Source organism: Pelobates fuscus, chromosome 2, assembly GCF_036172605.1.
Source record: "Pelobates fuscus isolate aPelFus1 chromosome 2, aPelFus1.pri, whole genome shotgun sequence".
Lineage (NCBI taxonomy): Eukaryota > Metazoa > Chordata > Amphibia > Anura > Pelobatidae > Pelobates > Pelobates fuscus.
In genome coordinates this window covers 96,784,481-96,808,810 of record NC_086318.1, presented here as the reverse complement: position 1 = coordinate 96,808,810, position 24,330 = coordinate 96,784,481, and the positions used below count along the sequence as shown (strand labels likewise).

The window sequence follows — 24,330 nt, the reverse complement described above, 5'->3', positions numbered from 1 at the left end:
CCTGCAGAGAGCTCTGCAAATCCCACTTGATAACTTCTGCAACCCACAACTTTTTTTTTTTTTAAATACAGACACTTTTTGTAGGTTTAAACACATTCCCTAAATATCTGTATCGACTTTCAGAAAGCTGAGCTGGATCTTCCCACTACCCTTATATTAGCACAAAAACAAACGTCACCTTACTCTCCTTATAATCTATGCACATCTTCATAGCACATAACTGGGCAGGGGTGCAATATTGGCTTATTTGTCTGGAATGGAGTGTAGTAAATGAGACTAAGTGCATCTACCTGTATGCCAGTCTATCGCACAGTCCTGGGAGTGCATGGCTTTAGCCTTTACTGAGAAGCATTTGCAAGTATGTACTATTATTATTATTATTATTATTATTATTATTTTGTATTTTTTTTTTTACAAAAAAATATTATGTACACCTAAAATACAGCATGCAGTATACAGATACACAAACAGAACATTAAATCTAAAGACCATTTAGTTCGTATCTGAGAGCTTTTTCGCAGTCTTTAGCTTATTACGATTAAAATGTGCTAACTAAGAGCAGTTCTATTTTAATTAAAATGCTACCTGCACTCCGCTATTTACAAGTATTCCTTTTGAAAAGATGGGCTAAGGTCCCTTTTGTCAAGCAGAGAGACTTAGTGGCGTAAATATAGCTCCAAAAAGGGCCATTGAAATAGCTAACAAAGGATAAATGGAACGATTCCGATCTACGGTTTAGCTCTTAATGTTTTCATTACTAGAGAATAATTACATCTAATGAATATGCAAAACAGGGTCTAAATGAAAGGTCCCCATTTTATTGTTGCATACATGTATTTTTTGCAGGTATAAATGTAAATAGAAAATATGTGTGGAGATACATTTTCGGGAATATTATTTGGCAACTGTGTTAAATTTGAAGGCTCAAAGGGGGCAATGTATGCAGAGCCCATCGTCACACCATTCTCCAATGATTTTAATGTATTGTTGGAGCTCCCTTTGTAGAGGACAAAAAGAAAGTATGGTCAGTAATTCTATAGACTTTAAACTGGGGGGGATAGACAGGTTAATGGAGGGTTGCATCTAGAAAACAACCAAGTGTTGTATGTTTGCACTGAATCAAAATGTCTACATTTTCCTGAGTAAATCAAAGGGAGTGTAAGTTCTTTTTCTGTGCACTCATCTGAGGGTAAGTACATTTTCTCTGGCGATCAAAAGCTCGGTCACTAACAAAGACACCGCCTGCTTTTTCACCGTCCTGGTGTGGCAAGTTGAGGAATTTCAATAACTGTGACGAGGGTGACTGATTTGTGAACTAAAAAAAAAAAAAAGAGTCTGAATGTCATGAAATTTACACTGGCCCATTTAGACAGGATATGAATTCTAGTAAGTATCTATCTATCTATCTATCTATCTATCTATCTATCTATCTATCTATCTATCTATCTATCTATCTATCATCTGTCTATCTATCTATCTATCATCTGTCTATCTATCTATCATCTATCTATCTTCTATCTGTCTATCACAATAAAGTCAAATACTTCAGCCCAATAAGGGACCTTGCAGTTAAAAATATATATTTAATTATAAAGGTAATTATAAATGTATAACAGCAGATCAAATAGACAGTCAAAATAAAAAAGAGAGAGAATGAAAAAGAAAGTCAGAATTGTTTCCACCCACCTGTGTTGTGATGGGTACTGAATACATGGGCTAAGAACACAAAATGACTGTGTTATCCTGAGAATCCACTTGCCTGGAAATGGTTAAAGAGAACAGAGGTTTCAGACTGAGGGTGGGCATTTTAGGAGAGAGAGAGAGAGAGAGAGGGAGAGAGAGAGAGGGAGACAGAGTGAGAGATCTTGCAGTGGCTATGGGGATATAAGGATTTCAAAAGCCCGCTTAGTAGCTGTGTATTCTGAGGAATAAAGGAGTGTAGATCAAGGAGGATTGAAGAAAAAAAAAAATAAGATGTGGAGAAATGAAGAAACTGGGATCTTGGCTGATTTTTTTTCTTTTTCTCTCTCCTGTAGAATTTGGGCGGGGGGGGGGGGGTGGGGGGGTAAAAAGTTTCTACTCCTAAAAAACATTGTTAGTCATGAGCAGTGTCAGCCTGCCTCACAATACCTGGGATTGATGAGTGGAAAGGACCAATCAGAGGTGGCCTGGTGTTCAGGGAGACCTTAGTTGGAGAGGCAGGGGTGAAGGGGGAGAGGGCGAGGACCAATAGGCGCTGACGTCCATTCGCACGTGACTCCGCCCACTCCTCCCATTCATCAAGGGGGGACTGAGTCGTCCTTTCAATTCATTTATCTGCAGGAATGATTGCCGCTATCAGTCTCCAGCTCAACGCCCGGCTGAGGAGGTGAAAGTTTCTCCCCAGGAAGATCAACCGCAAAAGACAATATTGTGCATGATTTGCGCTTCACCATTTTTTTTTTAAACAGAGGGAGACAGAAAGAGTGAAAGAGACATAGTTTTGAGGAAGAAGTGGATGGAAACATCTTTTAATTAAATACAAAACTAAATACAACCAAAACCCAAACAACAAAAACCCCAACAAAACAAAAAATTCCAAAACAACAAACAATTCCTATGCTGGAATTCTAGAACTGTTTGTGCTGCTTCCAACCTGTGCTCAGAGCTGCTAGATGTGACCATCCAAGCAAGTTTCTTGCGCCATTGTTGAGATCTTGTCGTCCCACCCCCTCCCCATGTAAAAGAAGAAGTATCATTGATCGTGCCCGCCTGTGCCAGTGCTGTGCCCCATCCATTGTGTGCCTGGAGCCTTGGCTGGGGAGCTCATCAAGACAGGTAGCGCCTGGAAGATCTAAAGATGTTGCTGGACGCAGGACCTCAGTATCCGGCCATAGGAGTCACTACATTCGGCTCCTCTAGGCACCACTCCACCGGAGATGTTACGGACAGGGAAGTGGGACTGGGGATCAACCCTTTCGCGGATAGCATGGGAGCCTTCAAGATCAACCCGAGCAGCCACGACCTCACCTCGGGCCAGACCGCCTTCACCTCTCAGGCTCCGGGCTACGCTGCGGCCGCTCTGGGTCATCACCACCACCACCCGGGCCATGTCAGCTCGTACTCAAGCGCTGCCTTCAACTCCACCCGGGACTTTCTGTTTCGCAACCGGGGCTTCGGGGAAGCGGCCAGCGCCCAGCACAGCCTGTTTGCATCGGCTGCAGGGGGCTTCGGAGGACCCCACGGCCACACTGATGCCGCGGGCCACCTGATCTTCCCGGGTCTCCACGAGCAAGCCACCAGCCACGCTTCCCCCAACGTGGTCAACGGGCAGATGAGGCTGGGCTTCTCGGGAGACATGTACGGCAGGCCGGAGCAGTACGGGCAGGTGACCAGCCCCAGGTCTGAGCACTATGCCTCCAGCCAGCTGCACGGCTATGGCCCTATGAACATGAACATGGCTGCCCACCACGGAGCCGGGGCCTTCTTCCGTTACATGAGGCAGCCCATCAAGCAAGAACTCATCTGCAAGTGGATAGAGCCCGAGCAGCTCTCCAACCCCAAAAAGTCCTGCAACAAAACTTTCAGCACCATGCACGAGCTGGTCACCCATGTCACGGTGGAGCATGTAGGGGGACCAGAACAGAGCAACCATGTGTGCTTCTGGGAGGAGTGCTCCAGAGAGGGGAAACCTTTCAAAGCCAAATACAAACTAGTCAACCACATCAGGGTCCACACAGGTGAAAAACCCTTCCCGTGTCCCTTCCCTGGCTGTGGGAAAGTATTCGCCAGATCAGAAAATCTCAAAATCCACAAAAGAACTCATACAGGTACTCGTACTGCTCATGCATTGCTTCTAGTAAACATTCTGATCGAACGTTCTTTAAATACATTGAAGTTACAATGTATATTCGTATATTATATATATATATATATAAAAATTAATAATAATAATAATTATATATATATATATATATATATATATATATATATATATATAAAGGGTAATAATATATAGATTTTTGGCCATCTGTGCGGTGTGATTTTATTTTATTTATTCCATTTAACTAAAAAAAAAAAACATTAATTCTGTTGCAACGAAAATCGCTGTTTAAAAATATATATTTTACGTGTTTGTGCAATTGGAACGTTTTAAGGGAATAAAAGGTAGTTAGATTTAAAAAATACACATTTACTTTGTAAACGTAAACAAATCACGCCAAGCTGTCAATTGCAGCTGAACAGTGGATAATCCTTATTATGTTAGTGCGGAAACTGTACTAAATATTCTGTTAACCAATTTTTGTCTCGAATTGACAAATATGTCTTAAAAATTGAGTTATCTAGTCACGCCATCCATCACATTTATGCTATTACAGCGAATTAGAAATCTTGGGAATCGCTACTAAACAATATGTGATCTGATATAGCTATTGCTGTTTAAATCGTGGGTAGCGATAGTGTTTTTCTTTATGTGTATTTTTATAAACAATGAAATGTGGTTTTTTTTTTAGCAAATATATAGATTTATACACATACATACGAGCTAGGTTTTCTGAATTGTTAGAAATAGTAAGACGATGGTAAACAGTAATATTAAGAATATCTATAGACTATTTTTAAATTGTAAAAGCTTTTCAGAATGTTTTAGGATCACTCTTTGGGTAATTAAGCTTGATGTAATTTATATAATCTGGCAAAAAATGTTTCTAAAATGTAAAGCAGCGTCCATTTTATTTATGAAATGCATTTTATTTACTAGCTGTGTTAATTCATTGCAAAAGCAAATTAGTTGTGATCCATATGACAGAAGTGGGTTGTGATGCCTTTATATATCTTTTGTTTTGTTTATTTTTTGTGATAGGTGAGAAGCCTTTTAAGTGTGAATTTGAAGGCTGTGACAGACGGTTTGCAAATAGTAGCGACCGCAAAAAACACATGCACGTCCATACATCAGACAAGCCATATCTGTGTAAAATGTGCGACAAGTCCTATACCCATCCAAGCTCTCTCAGAAAACACATGAAGGTAATTTCCCTGACTGCTTTGTATTTGCTTTGTTCTGTGAAGATACTATCTGTTTTGCATGCTGAATTTGCCAAAGTGAAAGTGCATATTGAACAAGGACCTTAGGTAGCACTTTAAGATAAGCAGATATCTCCTGCCTTGCAGTAAGGCACTTTACCAATTGGGATGAAGACTTGTGTGGATTTCAGTTTTATGAGAGAATCCTAGTTTTGTTTGTCAGGCTCTGTGCTTGTGATACAAAGAAAGATATAACAGATATGTTAAACAGAATAAGAATGCTTCTGCAGTCTGGATTCTTTATGTCCCCATGACACAGGAGGTATAGTTAGCATTTGGGATGCAGTGTCCTGGATACAAATGTAATTGCTATTATACAGTGAATAGACTAAGGGCAATACAACTGCCCATTTTGTATGCACCCAGTGGCTGAAACCCTATTTTTTCAGATAAGCAAACACTGTACGCCCAGCAATTAAAGTACTCTGTGAAATTTAATGAGACAGACTAGGGAAATCACTGTTCGATTGTACAGAAAATGCACGTTTTGTTCCCTAGCCTAAATTTAACCCCAGAGCTCAGAGACAGTTCTGTTCACCCAAACTGCCACTAAAGGGTTAACTCAGATTTGTAAGAATCCGGTTGTGTTGATTGGTGTATTCCTGTAGATTCATTTTTTTAAATGCTTTTTTTTTCACCCCCTCCTTTAAAGGTCCACGAATCTTCTTCCCAGGGGTCTCAACCTTCTCCAGCAGCAAGCTCAGGCTATGAATCTTCGACACCCCCAACAATCGTATCACCTTCTTCAGAAAACCAGACCACAAGTTCCCTCTCCCCTTCTTCATCAGCAGTACATCACACGTCCAGTCACAGCACGCTCTCATCAAATTTTAACGAATGGTACGTTTAAACACATATTTAAAAAAAGACTCCAGATTAATGAACACTTCGAATGAAATCCTAAAGCTGCCGATAGACCCGGGACCGAATTAAATGAAGAAAGAGACCTTCTTTATTTCTTCAGGCTTGATAGAACACACATTAAACGGGGGTTCTAGAATGCATGAGAAGATAAGGTTGCCAGGCCAAATGCCAACTGTGTAGGGTTTAATGAACCACTAATTAGGGGTCTCAATCTGCATGTCTTCTCTGGCAGCAGCCTTTTTTTCCTTGTAAATACAGAATTATTAGTTAAAATGTACTGTTGATTTTGTAAATAGTTATATTACAACTCTAAGGGATACGTGGAATCGTGGTCATGGCATATATGTGTTTCAGGGGAACAGTGGGAAGAAGAAATTCAGTTTCTTTGAATTTCCAGAATGTTTCTAGTGAATGTGTACCAAAATGTGAAAAAGATACATTGTATTATTACAGTCTAAGCGTCCATCTAACAGACTATTACTGGTATAAGTGTGCTTTCTGTATAAAGTGCAAATCTATGTTCCAGTCCAGTCCAACTAGTGCAGTAAAAATGTTGTTTTATGTCATGTCAATAATTCGTACAGTGCACGCTTGGAATTAACGTGTCAAACTGTTCCATTTTGTTTATGTAAAGTGATATTAAAAGATAAAACCTATATCTGTCCATTGCTTTTGACAAATACAAACAGCATAATGTATATAGTTATTCATTTTTTTTTTCATATTTATCCGCATGTACAAGGCCGGCTATACCTGTTTAACAGATATTCAATATTTATGGATAGAAAAAAAAAAAAAAGAAAAAAAAAAAGGAAACATTCGTATGTAAATTTTAGTTTGCAAAAGCTGTTTCGTAACATTTCGTACATTATTAAAGATTCTGAAAAATCTCAGTCACTGTGGCAGGAATCCTTTTTCAATAAATAAGCATCCTTCAACTTAGGTTTTAGTGATCAGGTTAGATCAGACTTCCTGATGCCACCTCTAAGTAAGCCTTAGTGGTATAAACGTGATGTATGAAGGGATCCCTGCTGGCATTACCATAGCGGGTAATTATATTTAGAACGAAATTTGTGAAATAAATTTTCGGTTGCAATATAATTTAAATGACCTTTATAGAGAGAAAAAAAAAGATAACAACCATAAAATCCAAAGATCTAGATTACACAGGGTACATAAATATTAATGTGCTTAAGCTGTGAATGCAAACACGTCTTCATGAACAATAAATTAAAAAAAAATAATAAGAAAGTTTATTAACAATACAATTTACACACTAACCTAATGACAGCCTTTGTATACTTAATTAGTTAATTTCCTTTTATGCTATATAAATGAAATATACATTCCTCTTCCTAGGGATCAATAGGCATCATGCATATTCAGATTTTTAAACCAGTATTTTTTATTATTATTTTTTTTTAATATATATTTTCTCTTAATCGTGTTGTAGATTTGGATCAATTATGTTTGTCCTTATCATTACTGGTTTTCAGTGTGTTATTATCAGGCTTTTTACCCAAATATAATCCAGGCACAATAATTGTATTAAGTTGATTATCTTTCTTATCTCTTTTATTTATTTCTAATTTACTTAAGAAATTCGTTCCATTGACTGGCGTTGATACAGTAGATTTGTAAACGAGAAGGCAATATTAAAAATGTAAATGGCTTGTGCTTAATGAGTGTAGCAGAACGTTTTTTTTCTTTAAATCAGATTGCATCCTAGCTGTTTAATTTGATAGATTTGCAGGTTGGATCGCCTCTATCTAACTTAGCTACGCTTGCTAGCCATCGTGGTGGCCATTGTTCTTCCATGTAGCTTGCATTATCGCCCCATTAGGCATACAGGGTAGGCTAACATCCAGACAGATCGCAATATTTACAGAACTTCGAAAGTCCTCTCAGATTTCCATCTGATGTGTCCCATAACACTGTCACTGTACATGACCAGACCAGTAGAGAGGTTAAAGGGCATCAGAGTGAAGATGCAGGTTTTTTTGCTGCCTTTTATTGTCTTGCCATTTTAATTTAGCAGAATGTAGGTTGAAATCTGCATGGTATATAGAGAGGCGAATCTCTGGTATTTTAGTGTATTTTGTAAGTCTGAATCTGAAGATGCTTGTGAATTAAATTTCTTGCGAAGCACGGCCACATTCATCAGTGATGCCAAGGACGTATCTAGTTGAAAGGATTTACAGACACCTAAATAATAATAATGATTGTGTATGCCAACCATCCTCTCCTGTCAAGCAGAGGATGTATAGGATAAGAAGCAATAATGGGTTCTGAAAACAAGAGCGCCACCTTTTTTCAGGTCTGCAAACTTTGGAAATACGACTTGTATTCTAAGACAGCATATTGGAGATCTAAAGGCATTGCTGAAATTGTGTGCATTTATTTATGAAATGACTCGTATTATAGATGGCGGCCAGACACCTAGAATCAGATCAAGAGCCACCGATTTACATATCTTTAGAGGACAAACAATATATATTGACAATCTTAGGTTATAAGAAAACAACATAAGCAATACAGTTTAATACATTGTTTAAAATCTTATCGATATCCCTAACTATTAGTGCGTCATTGGCAAGTAATATTATAATATTATTAAAATGATATGGATCTAACTGTGGAAATCTGACAACCGACTCTCCAAATTTAGGCCGAAATAGTTTAGTTGCAAATAATAACTATTTCAACAGAGCAGGAGTTTTTTTTTTTTTTTTTTAACCCCGCTCGGTTATTTTAGTCCGAATGTTGCAATTCGACTCCTAACTCCCTACAGTTCGCCCTTTGGTAATTTTTTTTTATTTTTTTTAATTTTTTTATTAAGCCTAGTGTATTGGTCCTGTGTAGCACAATAAATTGTAAAATAAAAAGACACCGCAAAATACCCCCTCCTCCTCCCCCAATATATTAATATTACATTTAGTCATTTTTATTTCCACTCAAGCAATGAGTCCTGTTTGGCATGTTACAAAGAAAGCGAATTATCAGCCAAAACATGACCTAATTACCTAGAAACATCATTTTGTGTAGTCTGGAAAATACTATCTCACAGACCAATATTAATGACTGAGGTTATTGGAAATGTCCCTTTTAACTTAAATGTAGTCTATTACTTTGTTCCTTGTACCTTTAATGTCTGCTTCTTGAGATGTATATTTCAGACTTTTCTTTCATGGGCTATTAGGTTTTGAAATACATGAATGTTATCAGTGAAATATGTTGTTCAACACTATTTAGCAGGAACCGAAGAGCGAGCTGCAAATGGTTTGGTTCAAGGGCTGCAGTCTACTGGTGTTGCTATGGTGGCTTTGTACACAGTGATACAGAACATGCAGCTAGGTATAGCTGAAGAAATGCATTTTATTAGAGGTGTTTTGCTGTAGATAACATTCACCTCATACAGTTATATATTTATACTGATATCCAGCTATACTATATATTACTACACTATATATATATATATATATATATATATTTATATTTGGGAAATGCACAAAATAGAGAGATGATATTCTGATGATATTTGTAGATACAGGCGTGTATGTGTGTATATATATATATATACACATACACTGAAGTCATTAATAAAATAAAAAAATAGAATAAGAAACAGACAATCTCATGTGCACATGTATCAAAATGACCCATTTCTACTGTTACCTCTATAATAACAAGTACTCACGGGGCAAATCCACTAAGTGTTCAGATGTAGCGAGCAAACAACATTCAAAAATGTAAACAAAATCCTGGATTGGAAAAGAAGCCAAATGTAAGTCGCAGGTGGAGAATTTTTAACTATATCATCTATTTTGACAAAAAGAAGAAAATAACCCCCCCTCCCCCAAAACTAGTTGATCGTCAACTAAAAACAAGTAACAATTTTACACATCAAAATAGGTGTTTTTGGATAGAATAGCACTGTGTTCCACCATCTGAATTCTCTTAGGCTCATATTTTATGTACAGTATCAAAAATGATAATAATGAAATGTAAATACTGATAGGTCATCACTGCTACCTCTAAAGAAACTATATGAAACAGACTTTAAACGTCAAGGCCACCCTGTGCTCTATAAAATCGATTTTCATATTATTTCATGTGTTTACTCATAACCTGATTGTAACACTGTAAGGAAATGTTATGGTACTTCACACAATACACTTATAAGTAGGAACTATTCCTTAATTACACTACCAGGGAAAACAAATGAAATGTAGAAATGTCATTTTCTGGTTTGTTTTGCTTTTGTAATTTTTTATGCACATATGTGTGTGTATTGAGGGTGCATGTGTGTGCGTGTATAAATAAAAAAAAAAGTATGAATACACACACGCACTTCATTTTACTATGACGTTGAGATAGCCACTCCCAGCATTAAGTCAGACTTTAGAGTCAGTGGTAACCTAGACTAAGTCACATAGCTGTGCGCATGCTCCGTACAGGACATCTGATCCCCTGGCTCCACGTGCTGATGAATATGTATGACGAACCCCATCACCCACTACCAACCATTGTAAACATTGGGAATCACTTAAAGGCTCAGGATATAAATGTACGTATATAAATGTATTTACATGTATTGGAAGTTGGAATCTAATGTTACAGGATATTCTATGCCCCCCCACCCCCCTCCACCCCCTAGTCTTAATAATACAAATACAGATATACGTGCTGTGTGAAAGACAGTGTTCATTATCCATGTGCATAATAACATAATAACATTTATCTTTGTTTTAGCCACATGCTACTGTTATGTGTGTGTGTATATATATATATATATATATATATATATATATATATATACTACATTTCTATTTTCCGATCGGTCATTTATATATATATTACATATAAATGTGTCTGTTGATGTAAATCTGTAAGTAAACACAACTCTCTCTCTCTCTCTCTCTCTCTCTCTCTCTCTCTCTCTCTCTCTCTCTCTCTCTATAAAAATAATGACAAATATTTTGGTGAAGGCTATAGATCGGTTTACAAGGAAACTAATTTCAGCAGTGGGTTTTTAAACATGAAACGTATCCAAAATAAACTTGGCATTTTTGGAACAGAACCACTATTTTTTTACGCCGAAACATAATCATTACTGAGAATATTGAGAGGAAACGAACGGGCATATGATACAGAATTATTGATGTCTGTAGAACAGAGAGATTAAATTACCACTATAATTTAAACTATAAGCAAATCATTAACAATACATATGCATTATAAATACCTCCCCCCAACACATACACATTATGGATGGAACTCTGTTTGGTTTGCGAGATGAGGCCTTTGCCCTGTCGACTGAAGATAATTCTGCCCAATAGTAAGTGTGGCTGCTTACTGCAATAGGATAGAAGTGTAATAAAACTTTACCTACATAGGGATGCACTGTAATCATGTGACAATATTACACTGACTGTGGACAGCTGAATAACATTGTACATGCTACAGATTTGTTAGTAAAGAAAAGTACACTAATATTATCATAAAAAAAACAAGCACTTCACAATCAAAGTGTTAAAGGGCCAGTTTGCTAAACAGTGATTTGGGGTGAATCAAGAATCGACTTGAAAAATGCAGGCCAAATTACAAGTGTTCGAAACGTTTTACAACTAAGCAGAATTATTATTGTTTTCTTAATTAGGGTATTTTAGTTTAACTCTTAAAAAAAAAATCAATTGTCTGCTCGCTACAACTCGCTGTTTAGTAAATAGATCCCTACATTTAAATTTACGACAGACTACAGACCGACATGTATCTAGCTCACTTCCACAGTGAAGAACTGCTATGTGTAGTACGTTGTGCTGTTTATAAAACATATATTTAGTATGCACAATTTAGTTCCCACGAGAAATTCTAATACTCTTCTTACAAATTACAAATCTACAGTCTGATCTTTTTATGTTATCCTCAAAATACACAAACTCAAAATATTATTCTGTGCATAAAAAGGTTCAGATGAAAACATTTCTATTTCGGTTCCCCAGAAAACAAACAATTTCATTATTTTGCTGGAAGTCGAAAAACATACAAAATGTGACTGACTGGTATAAAATGTATCCATATTTAAAACACAATACGATTTCATTACAACGTAGCTGGCTGGATCGAAAAAATGACATTGTTGCGGACTCACATTTCAATTAAGAGTTTCACATTTTTTTAATGAAGATAATTTACACTAACAATAATACCAACAATAGTGTTTACAGTTTTACAGTCGTATTTCCCAATTTCCTTAATGATCAGCTAAGGGACAGAAAGTATTTCAGCAAAGCAAAATGAAGGCTGTAGTCTGCATTTACAATATACAGCACATATAGTCACATCTAGTGGAGAGTGAGTGTAAAATGAATATAAAAATAAAAGACAATCGGTCAGTAGTTCATGTCAACATTATGTGCGACATACAGCACATTTTTAGATTTAAAAAAAGGCAATTCTGAGAACATGTAGGAATTGATATAGTTAACATTAATGTTATTTTTAATTGTTTTGATTATTATTGTTTTTGATTATTTTTAATCGTGGTCTCAAAAATATGTAAATAAATCCATTGATAAAAAGCATGTCTCTGTGGCTGAAATGAGATATTGTGAGGAGTCCAGGGCTGGTGTTGAGCTTGTTTAGTGAGGTGGCTGTGGTGAGGTCTACAATTGAATGCATGTGAGTCGTAGGTCAGTGGGATTGAAGGAAGCTCTCTCTCACCCTCTCTCGTCTGCTCTCTCTCTCTCTTTCTCTCACATACACTCTCTCCCTCTGTCTCCCCCACAAGCCTAGCTCCAACTTTCAGCCTTTCAGCCTCAGTTCAACTTTTGCTCTCGGACCCTTGGTTGCTTTTTCTCTGGACTTGGTAAGTGAGATACAACGTAGCCAGCAGACAGATGCAGATTTTAAAGGAGAACATTCTTTTTTTTTTTTCTTGATAAGAATCTTTAACATTAAGGGAAAAGTTTGGGAGGGACTGAAAGCATCATGTAATCTGGAGGGAATCTTTGGCTGAACACGCTGCCATTGTTCGCTTAAAAAAAACACCCAAAACCTTGCGGTTTAAGCAGGCAGAATGGAGAAAGGGTGAGAGATCACATATACGTTTATGTTATGTATATTCTGAAAACTATCACTGGAGCACATCTTTCATAAAGACTAGTACACTTTAAAGATTAACTGAGAAAATATTGTTTTCATATAATTCTTTCGGTTTAGTTGTAATGCATTATCTGGCTGAGGCGGGTGCTTGATGTATGTTTTAAGACATTTATTAGAAATTGATTGTTTTCAAATGTGAAATTTCAAATATTGTTTTAGAATTTCTTTAAAAAAAAAAGACTTTGATACAATCACCGCTGCTTTTAATTGCATTAATTCTGAAACAACTTTTTTTTTATATATTTGGCAAAATGCCTTCGTTTCGTTCTTGCAACTTGCTTATTTCGATGATTTTATTTATTTTGGAAACACGAAAAGTCACATTGAGAGCAAGTGTCTAACGTGCAAAGTGCAGATTTAATTATCTTGTAACAAGACACACTTTGTATGGGAAAAAGGGGTTTTGAGTGACATTTGATTGTAGGAATTTGGCAGGAAAAAAACCCATAGCCAAACCTTTCAGAAGAATAGGATTTTGCAATGGGATTTCTAAAAAGATTCTTCCTCTGTGAAGCACTACGTGCAACTACACGTAGATAAATATTTATACACCTCTTGACCTCTTCTCAAAAACAGGGTTCTTTATTATATGCATCCCTGATTTAGTTAACCCCTTTGCATCAAGACTACAGAACAACACGTCCAAATGAACAATGCCATTGTATTAGTGATTGAATAGAATTTCACAGTCAGCAGTCACGTGTTCTACAATGGAAAGACTTACATAACTTTCAGTTGTTCTAAGTGTGTAGGCGACTCCTGTTTGTTTCTCTTTTATTTTGCATCATATTCTTTGTTTTGCTATTTTTTTTGGCTTTAATATATTACACTCCTTTGTCTTCGTCTTTTGAAACCTACATTTGATGATACATCGCACTTACTTTATTGTTTTTTTTTTTTTTTTAAATAAATATTATTTTGGTAAATGCAATAAAATATGTATGTCTTAACTAACCAGAATTCAAATTGTGTATGCACTGTCAATTGACACTTTTGTACAGTTGTTAATAGCAGCCTCGTAAAAAATCCTACCTGTGTTACTGTAGGGGTGCATTCACTAAATAGTGAGTTTGTTTTGTGCCTGGACTTACAGTATTTAGGCCAACGCAACAGAGCTGGCATAAATCTAGTATTTTGCTAAATTGGCATTTTCTTCTCTCAATTCGCCTAGCTTATCCAATATTTTTCAAGACGAGTGTCAGCTCACCACAATTTGCTGTTTAGCAAATACACCCATATGATTGATGGGTCAATACAATATATGTGGAGAATATTGTATTGCAATGAATGAGCTTCATATGTTTAAATGTTAATATGTGTATGACTGCCTGTACATTTGTGTGTTTGTGTAAGTGAATGTCTCTCTGTATCTATTTATAAATATATATGTGTGAATCTTTCTAAATATACTGTGTCTGTCTGTAGATAATATTATCTTATTCACACATTACTTGCTCTCTAGGTGTTATGCAATATTTATTTTCTTCTTATATCACCATCTCCTTAGACCATATAATACGTTTTAAGAGTTCTGTAAAATTGCAGTATATCCCAGGCCATGATTTCACACTTTAATGCATGTATAATGCTCCTTGCATCTTAGAAAACCTACACAGCACACTGAACTCTGCAGGTGTCTGCACTTGCACAGAGGTTAGATTGTAAGTGGTGGAAAAGCAAATACAATGAAAATAACTGTGACCTTAAGAGGAGGTTCTCTTGTAAGCATTGCTGAATATAATAGAATTCAAAACACAAATGACTATTAAAAAATATTAACGCAGCAGAACAAACCAACCCAAAAGTTATTCATTTTAATGTTGCCTCTAGGGCATAGAGCAGAGAACTGCACTAATCTTTGTCTATGCATCACCTATTCCCTTACTGGAAGGATTCCATCTCTAGGTAACAACACAAACAGATTCCACTATGTGTATCCTTCACTGAGCATCTGGTCAAACATACGTACTTTCTGTACAGCCATTCACAAAATGCAATGATGCAGGCATGACCACTAGAAAGCAGGATTTGCTTAGTCATACACTGCTCAGGAGCATCTAGCAAGAATAATAAAAACAAAACATGCTTTCTTTTAATCTCTCTCTCTTTTTTCATCCTTATCTCGGTTAATTGGGACACTAAAGTCATAAGACGTTGTATTACATTTTTTTCCCCAAAGAAACAAAAACAAAAACAAAAAAAAAAAACCCAACCAAATAAAAAAAAATGACTTATTTTATCCTAGACCTACCTTTCTTTTATTTTAACCCCTTAAGGACCAAACTTCTGGAATAAAATGGAATCATGACAAGGGGTTAAATATTATTCTGAAGAAAACACCCTGGCATTAAATATGGTAATATGTCCAACTAAATAATAGGTGTATAGCCTCATAATTAATGAAGAAATAATACAGAAACCAGTGAAGTACTAATATATATTAGTATATATCCATACATACACACATAACCATGTACATGTTTGTGTGTGTTTGTATATATACACCATATATATATATATATATTTAATTGTTTTGTTTTTTTATATATATTTTATTTTTGAGCTAATAAAAGTACAATGTTATGTATTGTTAACAAGTCCTGGGAGTGCTACATGTACATTATTAAATATAAATAGCTATATGAGCACACCCACACACACAGAAAAATCAATGATGAAGAGGGCTAACCGTTTTTTTTTTTTTTTGTTTCTTTTAAATTTTCTCAACTAATTCAAGTTTAGTTTTTTTTTTATTACCCAGCAGTCGGCCATCATATCAGTGACGTCATTTGCGCGCCCCGCGTATTCGTGAGGTTATGGTTCGCGCGTGCGTGTTCCAACTAGCGAGCGCAAGAGAGTCGCCGTGCTTTTTTGCGACCAGGCGCACACTGTGCTGGGGCCGTTCAAGATGGCGCCCGCAGACAGCACGTGTCCCCAGATCAGATCTGTGATAGGAACACTCCATAGCACTGCAGTTGGTTTGATCAATAGCACTGCATGCTCCTGTATTTCTATAAAGTCAGGAGGGAGGGTGCTATTACAGAGTATTGCACAGCAGCTCTAAAATACAGTTTTATTTAATATATTAATTATTTTATTAACATATTAAAAATAATATATATTATTATTATTATTTATTTATTTTTACATACAACCATATTTCAGAATGCATAACACCCATAACAACACAATAATGGCAAATTACAAATTAATGCACATTTATTTGTTTTGGGCCATGTAGTATGTACATATGCAGTGAGAAGGCTATTTTATTTTTTTATTTTTTTAAATTATTATTTTGCATGTACAAGAAAATACACCCCAACATTTCAAATGGACAGAGAGGTACATATTAATTTTAGGGTTCGGCGGTGTGGCGGAGTTGGGTGGATTTGAGGTGACTTAGTTATACAATTAAGCAATTAAAATATAATTTAGAACCAGAACAATGTACATATTGTAATTTAAAGACACATTACTGTGAGTCGTATTGTTGTGGAGCTCTGTTATACACTCAGACACGCCAACAATATGGAGCTTCTGGAAAATAGAAACATTTGGATAGAAAAGTGGAAAGAGGGTTATGGTCCCAAAATAGGGCCTATCCCTCCTAAATAGAGACTTTGGGACTTATGCAGGACTTTAGTACAATTTAAGTCAGAATTACCAAGTTAAGGAAACAGAATATCCAATGCAGTTCAACTGGATCTTTTTAAAGGCTGAAAGAAAGGTTTAAATTTGGCAAACGGGATATTTTTTGATAGACCCTTAAAAGTCTCATAATCTAATGCAATATGAGTCAGATTATTATGAATATGTTTATTTTGTTTGATAAGTCCTAGAAAGTGTCAATAACTGCAGCATTATAAAATAATAAAAAAATCTTAATTGAAAAATTATAAATATAAAAATATTTTTTTCTTCCTTCAATACATTTTACATTATTATTGAAATGGTAGGTTATTATTTGAGGGTGTTGGTATACTTGGCTCCAATCCCTATTGAATTACCAGTTATTAGTTTCAGTAACATCATTTTAAACTGAGCTATCTAACTATCTAATCTTCATCCATAAATTCATCCATGTGAAATAGTTTACCTTTATTGCACCCATGGACATGCTTTGATTAGTTATAACCTTTGGTTAAAAATATGGAAATATTATTTTTCTACCCTTTAACCTTTTTACTCTAAAAAAAAAATAAAAAAAAAAATATTACATATACATAAATGCAAAAATTTGGGTTATGCGATTGGATGTTGTAATTCGAGATTTGTCGAGATGCTGCTTGTAGGGTTGCGTGTGTGCAGTTACTGCTTGTTGTGTTGCATTTGTGCATGCCACTTGTTTCTGGGAATGCTGCTTGTGGGGTTGTTATTTCTGGAAGTACTGCTTGTTGGGTTGTTTGTGTGTGTTTGTTGTGTATGTAGGGGAAGCTACTTGTAGGGTTGTGTCTTTGCAGTTTGTATGTGGTTGGGGCTGTTCACGGTGTAGTATTTGTGCATGCCTGCAAATAGGGTCTGTTTGTGGGTAGGGCTGTAGTGGCTGCGGTAAAGGTGAGAGTAGGGCCTTTTTGTCTGTTTGTTGTTGAAGATAGCAACTGTAAAGGGGCTATAGTGTGTGTTTAGGAGAGAAAATGGAACTGCTGTGTTTGTGGGATAATTGAGTATGTTGTGTGTGTGCCGGGAAATTGGGGTTGTAGAGAATGTATGGGAATAAAGTCTGTAGTGTATGTGTGCAGGGAATAGTGACTGTTGTGTGTGCTGGCAGTGGCTCTTATGTATGTATTTAAGATAAAAGTGTCTGTGGTTGTGGAAAACGGTGTATAGGTGCTGTAGTGATGGATAGGGGCAGTGATGGGGGGACAGTGCACATAGTGGGGGGAAAGGGCTTGTGGTGAAGGTATAGAGGCTATAGAAGAAAGGCAGGGAGTGTAGTGTGGGGATGGGGCTAAGATAGGTGGATTTTGTCAGTAGTGGCAGGCAGGTGCTAACAGGGAGAATAGTGGGTGTGAGTGTATGTGGCCTGTTGTGGGGAAATGTGGCTATAGTGGAGGGTATAGGGGCTGTAGTGGGGAGATTAAGGCTATAGTGGGGGGTTAGGGACTGTAGTGGCAGGGGGAGGTGGGGGGTGGAATTGTGCCGAGATGGTGGACGGAGGCCGTAGTGGGAAAATATTATCAAAGCATTGTTGCAAAAACCCGTGGCAATGCTGTGATACAATATTGAGTGACTGCCCTGGTGGCCTGCCTGGCCCCACAACAGTAAAATCATCTGGGTGGTGAGGGAGATCTTTGATCTACAGTGGCCTCGATGGCCTTATGGTAAATAAAACCTCTATACAGTGAGTTGTACATAGATTGATGTTGAGTATATATCAATAATAACAAAACCATGGGTCTATACGCTGAAAATATATATATATATATAAAAGTTTAGTTTGCAGCATAGCACAGGAAATCATCTGAATTTTAATAGCTACATCAAAATAACAACTCAAGAATTTCCCCAGTTCCCTAAATCTCCTATTGTTTGCATCTACAGTCTAATTTGAATGTTCTCAATAAAATAAGCTTAACCCCTTAAGGACACACGCCATGTGTGACATGTCATGATTCCCTTTTATTCCAGAAGTTTGGTCCTTAAGGGGTTAATGTAAGTATAAGTATGGCAGAACCATAATATTTGAAGACTTACATATTGATGCTATTGAAAATCACGTATGACTCAGTGTTTGACTCAGTTAAACACTGGTTATTTAGGCTGTCAACAGGTCTTTTTCAGCAACACCAACAACTCTTAAAGGGCACTCCGAGCTGGAAGTACACCTCATTTTAAAACCATGAAATTGGTAATTCAGTAAGTATAGATGGAAAAGGATAAATAAAAAGCATGTGAAATAAAGACACTCACCGTAAGGTTTCTGGTTTTGGTGCAAATCTATAGACATTGCATTATCAGCTTTTTACACTGCACCAATGAAGTAGTAGTATGGCCAATTAGGAGCAGCCAATTTTGCTCTCTGGAGTCTCATTAGGTAACACGTTTCACCCCACATTGCAAGGGTTAAATAGCAGATCAGGCACTAGATGTTTAACTCTCTATGCATAGATTAGAAATGTGACAGTTACTACCCTACATGTTTTTTTCTCTCACCTATAAATAATTTGCAGTGTGTAATATGGAAAGGTAACTAGCAGATTTCCTAGCTGTCTATGCTCAGCCTCTTTTCTGTTTGGAACAATATTTCTGGGACTTGTATCAGCTTTATATTAATGCAACCTGATTGTATGTACATATATTAGAGCACACCCATTGGTTTATTATTCTCCTGGTTTATGACATGTTCAGGGTGTTTTTTGCTGCTCAATTATTATATAAATTTAATCTAGTGCCCATAGTTTTTACTTTGATTAGGTTTTTTTTTGTTTTGTAACATGTACATATGTATTATTGGAGAAACGCTGGGGATTATGAGGGATGGAAATAAAGGCCAGACTTATGGAGCTGAGACATATCATGCACAGGTACTGAAACCAACAAGAAGGAAGTATTTGGGAATGGGGAAATTGGGCAGAGGAAGATGCAGAATGTTCAACAAAAATATTTTTTGCAAAACCTATAAAACACTGAGCATGCAAAATGCAGCTTATTTATTTAAGTGAAAAGCTGTAAAATATGTAAAAGTTGTCAAGTTATAATGGCACCGAATGTTCCTCTAAGTTATAGAAATCCCCTGGATTTTTAAAGATGATGTGAGTTGTAATGACAGCAGTAAACAAAACGAAACCTGAAACAAAACAGTTCCAAAATGTAGCGTGCATGATATGTAAAAAAATTTTCTCGTAGAACTCTATATCATGTTTCTAATAAATCAGGACATGTTTAGCCAATTCATTTTTCAGAAAATAATCTCAATCTTCTATTTTATTTTAATGCTGATATTACTTTATAATAGTGCGGCTGGATGTTTGGATGTAGCGAAGTCATAATGAAAGAATATTTAGCAAACTAACCACACCTACAGTATGTCTGAAACACACCTACATTGGATAGTTTGGCATTTTTACTTTGCAACCAAAGTAACATGATTTATTATTTACAGAGAATGACATACATCCTGATAGAGAGTATTTGAGTAGGCAAAACTGGAGTGTTAGCTTTCCATAATAAAGCGATGGCAGATCTAAACTAATGCTGTTGCAGCATGCAACGTTTGTGATGCCATTAGATTTAGAAATGCAGATTTATTGCATTATAAACCTATGTTTCTGTTGCTCATGTACTGGAAACACTACTGATGAAGGTTTAGCTATATTTGAATGGTTAAAAATTGTCACAGTTGGCCCCTGCAATATTAATGCTTTATGCATGGACTGTGCACGTATCATTTGTGAACAATGTTTTGTGCCACATCTAGGAGATCCTTTTATGTGCCAGTTATTGAGAAACTGAATCACTCCAGCTGCTCTTGTACTTCAATCCTTGTGATCCTTCACCAACCTTAGATTTATGAGCTAGTAATGGCCCAAAATGCTACCTATTGGTTACCCCTTCAAGTCTTTAGGTGGCCACAATAGAAATTTCTCTTTGCCGTACAGACGCCTATGTTCTAATGAGTCCAATATTATCTGCTAATAAGGAGTGATCGTGTGCTAGAGGGATCCTTTGATACTGGTTTTCCTGAAACAAAATTATTTACTACAATCATCTGTAGTTGTATAAAGTGTCCCTTTCTCAAACTTAGTTTTTTATTGAATTCGTGACAAACTGACATATGATGTGGCCCTTTTTTAACACATCTAATGGCGTTTAAAATTTAAGAGCAATCTACTGGCTTTGAAACTAAATCTCTCAATGCACGTTAATTTCACTATCCTTTTACTGTTCCATTATTATTATTGCCATTTATATAGCGCCAACAAATTCCATAGCGCTTTACAATATTATAAGAGTTTTTTTTCTTCCTATAAATAGGACTAGAGATGTCGCGAACATGAAATTTTCCGTTCGCAGTGGTGAACGCGAATTTCCGCAAATGTTCGCAAACGGGCGAACCGGGCGAACCGCCAAAGACTTCAATAGGCAGGCAAATTTTAAAACCCACAGGGACTCTTTCTGGCCACAATAGTGATGGAAAAGTTGTTTCAAGGGGAATAACACCTGGACTGTGGCATGCCGGAGGGGGATCCATGGCAAAACTCCCATGGAAAATTACATAGTTGATGCAGAGTCTGGTTTTAATCCATAAAGGGCATAAATCACCTAACATTCCTAAATTGTTTGGAATAACGTGCTTTAAAACATCGGGTATGATGTTGTATCGATCAGGTAGTGTAAAGGTTACGCCCGCTTCACAGTGACAGACCAAACTCCCCGTTTAACGCACCGCAAACAACCGCAAACAGTCCATTTGCACAACCGCAAACTCCCCATTTGCACAAGGTTGGATACCAAGCTAGCCATGTCCCGTTCCTTGTCCTCACTGATGTCATTGAAGGTCTCTTCCTCCACCCAGCCACGTACAAGGGTCCCTGAAAGGTGACAACAAGCCCCCTGGGACGCCTACTGTGTTTGGTCTTCCACCTCCTCAAAGCCACCTTCCTCCTCTGACTCCTCTTCTTCAGACTCCTCTCTCTGCATTGCCTCTCTCTGCGTTATTATAAGGTGTGTTAAGTAGTACTATTCCTATCAGTTTAATCCCTGTTACGTCCCCTATCAGGGGACGTGTATATGGCATCGATTTTAGGAACTGGGAGATGGAAAAAGATGCTTGGTCGGTCCTCCTACTTCAAATTTGGGGCACTGCGCGTGCAATCTAATGTGCCACCAGATAGGAGTGGTGTGTTAAGTAGTACTATTCTTATCAGTTTAATCCCTGTTACATCCCCCTCTTCAGGCCTTTTTTAGTCAAATGTATCGCCCACTGTCAGTCCCTTCGGGATCCATCCCTCATTCATCTTAATAAAGGTGAGGTAATCTAGACTTTTTTGACCTAGGCAACTCAGCAAAGGAAGCAGCAGCGGGTACAACATCATCATCATCACACCGTACGTCCATGTGTGTAATGCTGCCTGACTGAGACATATCCCTGTTATCTACATCCTCTGGCAATAATGGTTGCGCATCACTCATTTCTTCCAACTGATGTGTGTGGTAAACCTAGCCACTTCTGGACTATAATGTAAGAAAGGTTGTCTATAGGCTGTACTGTGTGCTATGTATATTTTTTTCTGTGTATTAAGCTAAGGTAGTTCGCATGCTGGCAGCCGTAAGCTACCAGCCTGCAGGTACTTCGTTCGACGAACAGCGACTATCCGGGCTGTTCGTAAAACGAATAAGGGCCCCCTGGTCGACCACACACTCAGAGTCGTGTGGCGCTTGTTAACCGATTGCAACATTGTTGCAATCGGTAATTAGAGGCTCTCCTAGGTGGCCATGGTTCGACTACCGACCATGCAGCGGTCGGCCATCTTGGATCCTCTATTCTTCAGCGTTTTTTTGTCGTCGAGCGCCTGGAACCGAAAACGGCTACTCGCCGACACGAACACCGCTGGACTTCCAGACCGTTCGGGAGCCCGGTGTTCGGTAGGATCGTTCCCCTAAGCACGATCGACAGATTGAGGGGAACTTTAATGTAGAACCTTATTTGTTGCGGCGTTCGGTCATTTCAGCTGGGAGCTGAGCGGTATTCTCACAAAAGATGCGCTCAGACCCCGGCTATCTACCGAACGTTCGGTCATGTTAATATACCGAATAAAACTCAGAAATTGTATTTTAATGTAAATTGTCAGTTCTGCTGCACGAGGGGATAATCCACTTAACCGTCCATTTTAGTGGGAGTATCCTTCTCGTGCAGCAAGGCCTGTTGGGAGAATTATACTGCATGATGGGATAAATCCCCTGAAACATCTGTGCGGAAACCCCTTGCATGGGGAACTGTATAAATATGCAAGCTTGTGAATAAAGCCAGTTAGTTGACTCCCAAACTGTGTTTCGTCCGGTTATTGGGAGGATTGGGATATTGTCTTACTTTTCAGCGCTGACTGTGGATTTACCTGTTATACCAGCGGAGATCGTGGATTTTAATATTGCACTCCGCTACAATGTGTAAATAACTCCTCTGACAGATCAAGTGAAGCGGCTGTGGTGCTAGTGTTGGTGGTGGCGGCAGGCGGGCGAGTGGTAACTTGAGAGGTACCTGAAGCTAAGCTGGAGGAGGATGGTGCGTCAAGGTTCCGAGTGGAAGCTGTAGAAGATTGGGTGTCCTGTGTTAGCCAGTCAACTATGTCCTCAGAACTTTTCGAGTTCAGGGTACGTGGCCTCTGAACATTGGGCATTATTCTAGGGCCAAAGGGAGTTACAGCACCACGACCACGACGGCCCCTGTGGGGTGGCCTGCCTCTGCCTGTCATTTTTTTTTCCGATTAGTGGTACTATGCGTGCTAGCTACTGTGACAACAGACAGGGCCGGCCTTAGGCATTTTTACGCCCTGTGCGAAAAATCTTCACAGCGCCCCCCCCCCGTCATCCATGTATGCTGTAATGTTTGTGTTGTCTGTGTATGTGATAGTAGGTGTGATGACTGTGTGTGATATGTATGCTATGTGTGATATTTGTAATGGGTGTATTAACAGTGTGTGATATGCGTGTATTGGTTGTATGTGACACACACACACACACACACACACAGAGTCAGACGGCCATACACACACACAGGAAGACATCCACACACACAGACACACACAGGCAGACAGTCATACACACACACACAGACACATACAGGCAGACAGTCTCACACACACACACACACACAGACACACACAGGCAGACAGTCAGTCATACACACAGACACAGACAGTAATACACACAGACACACACAGAGGCAGACAGTAATACACACAGACAAACACGCAGACAGTCATACACACAGACACACACAGGCAGACAGCCATACACACAGACACACAGAGGCAGACAGCCATACACACAGAGGCAGACAGCCATACACACAGAGGCAGTCATACACACAATCACACACACAGAGGTAGACAGTCATACACACAGAGGCAGACAGTCATACACACAGAGGCAGACAGTCATACACACAGAGGCAGACAGTAATACACACAGACACACAGTGGCAGACAGTCATACACACACACACACACAGGCAGACAGTCTCACACACACAGACACACACAGGCAGACAGTCAGTCATACACACAGACACAGACA

At 38.0% G+C, this 24,330-nt stretch overlaps 1 protein-coding gene and 1 long non-coding RNA gene across 2 annotated transcripts in view; both read left to right on the top strand.

Moving 5' to 3' along the window:
- The first annotated feature begins 2,225 nt into the window (after positions 1-2,225).
- ZIC1 (Zic family member 1) lies at positions 2,226-6,584 on the top strand. The gene is made up of 3 exons (XM_063442486.1): positions 2,226-3,809; positions 4,844-5,007; positions 5,717-6,584. Exons 1-3 carry the CDS (start codon positions 2,840-2,842, stop codon positions 5,912-5,914), a joined length of 1,332 nt encoding a protein of 443 aa, XP_063298556.1. The 5' UTR covers positions 2,226-2,839; the 3' UTR covers positions 5,915-6,584.
- Positions 6,585-12,587: 6,003 nt separating this feature from the next.
- The window catches only part of LOC134585563 (uncharacterized), a 70,295-nt gene continuing 58,552 nt past the window's right edge, over positions 12,588-24,330 (top strand). Inside the window, exon 1 of the long non-coding RNA XR_010086528.1 lies at positions 12,588-12,796. This is a non-coding gene — a long non-coding RNA (uncharacterized LOC134585563). The remainder of the gene's footprint in view (positions 12,797-24,330) is intronic.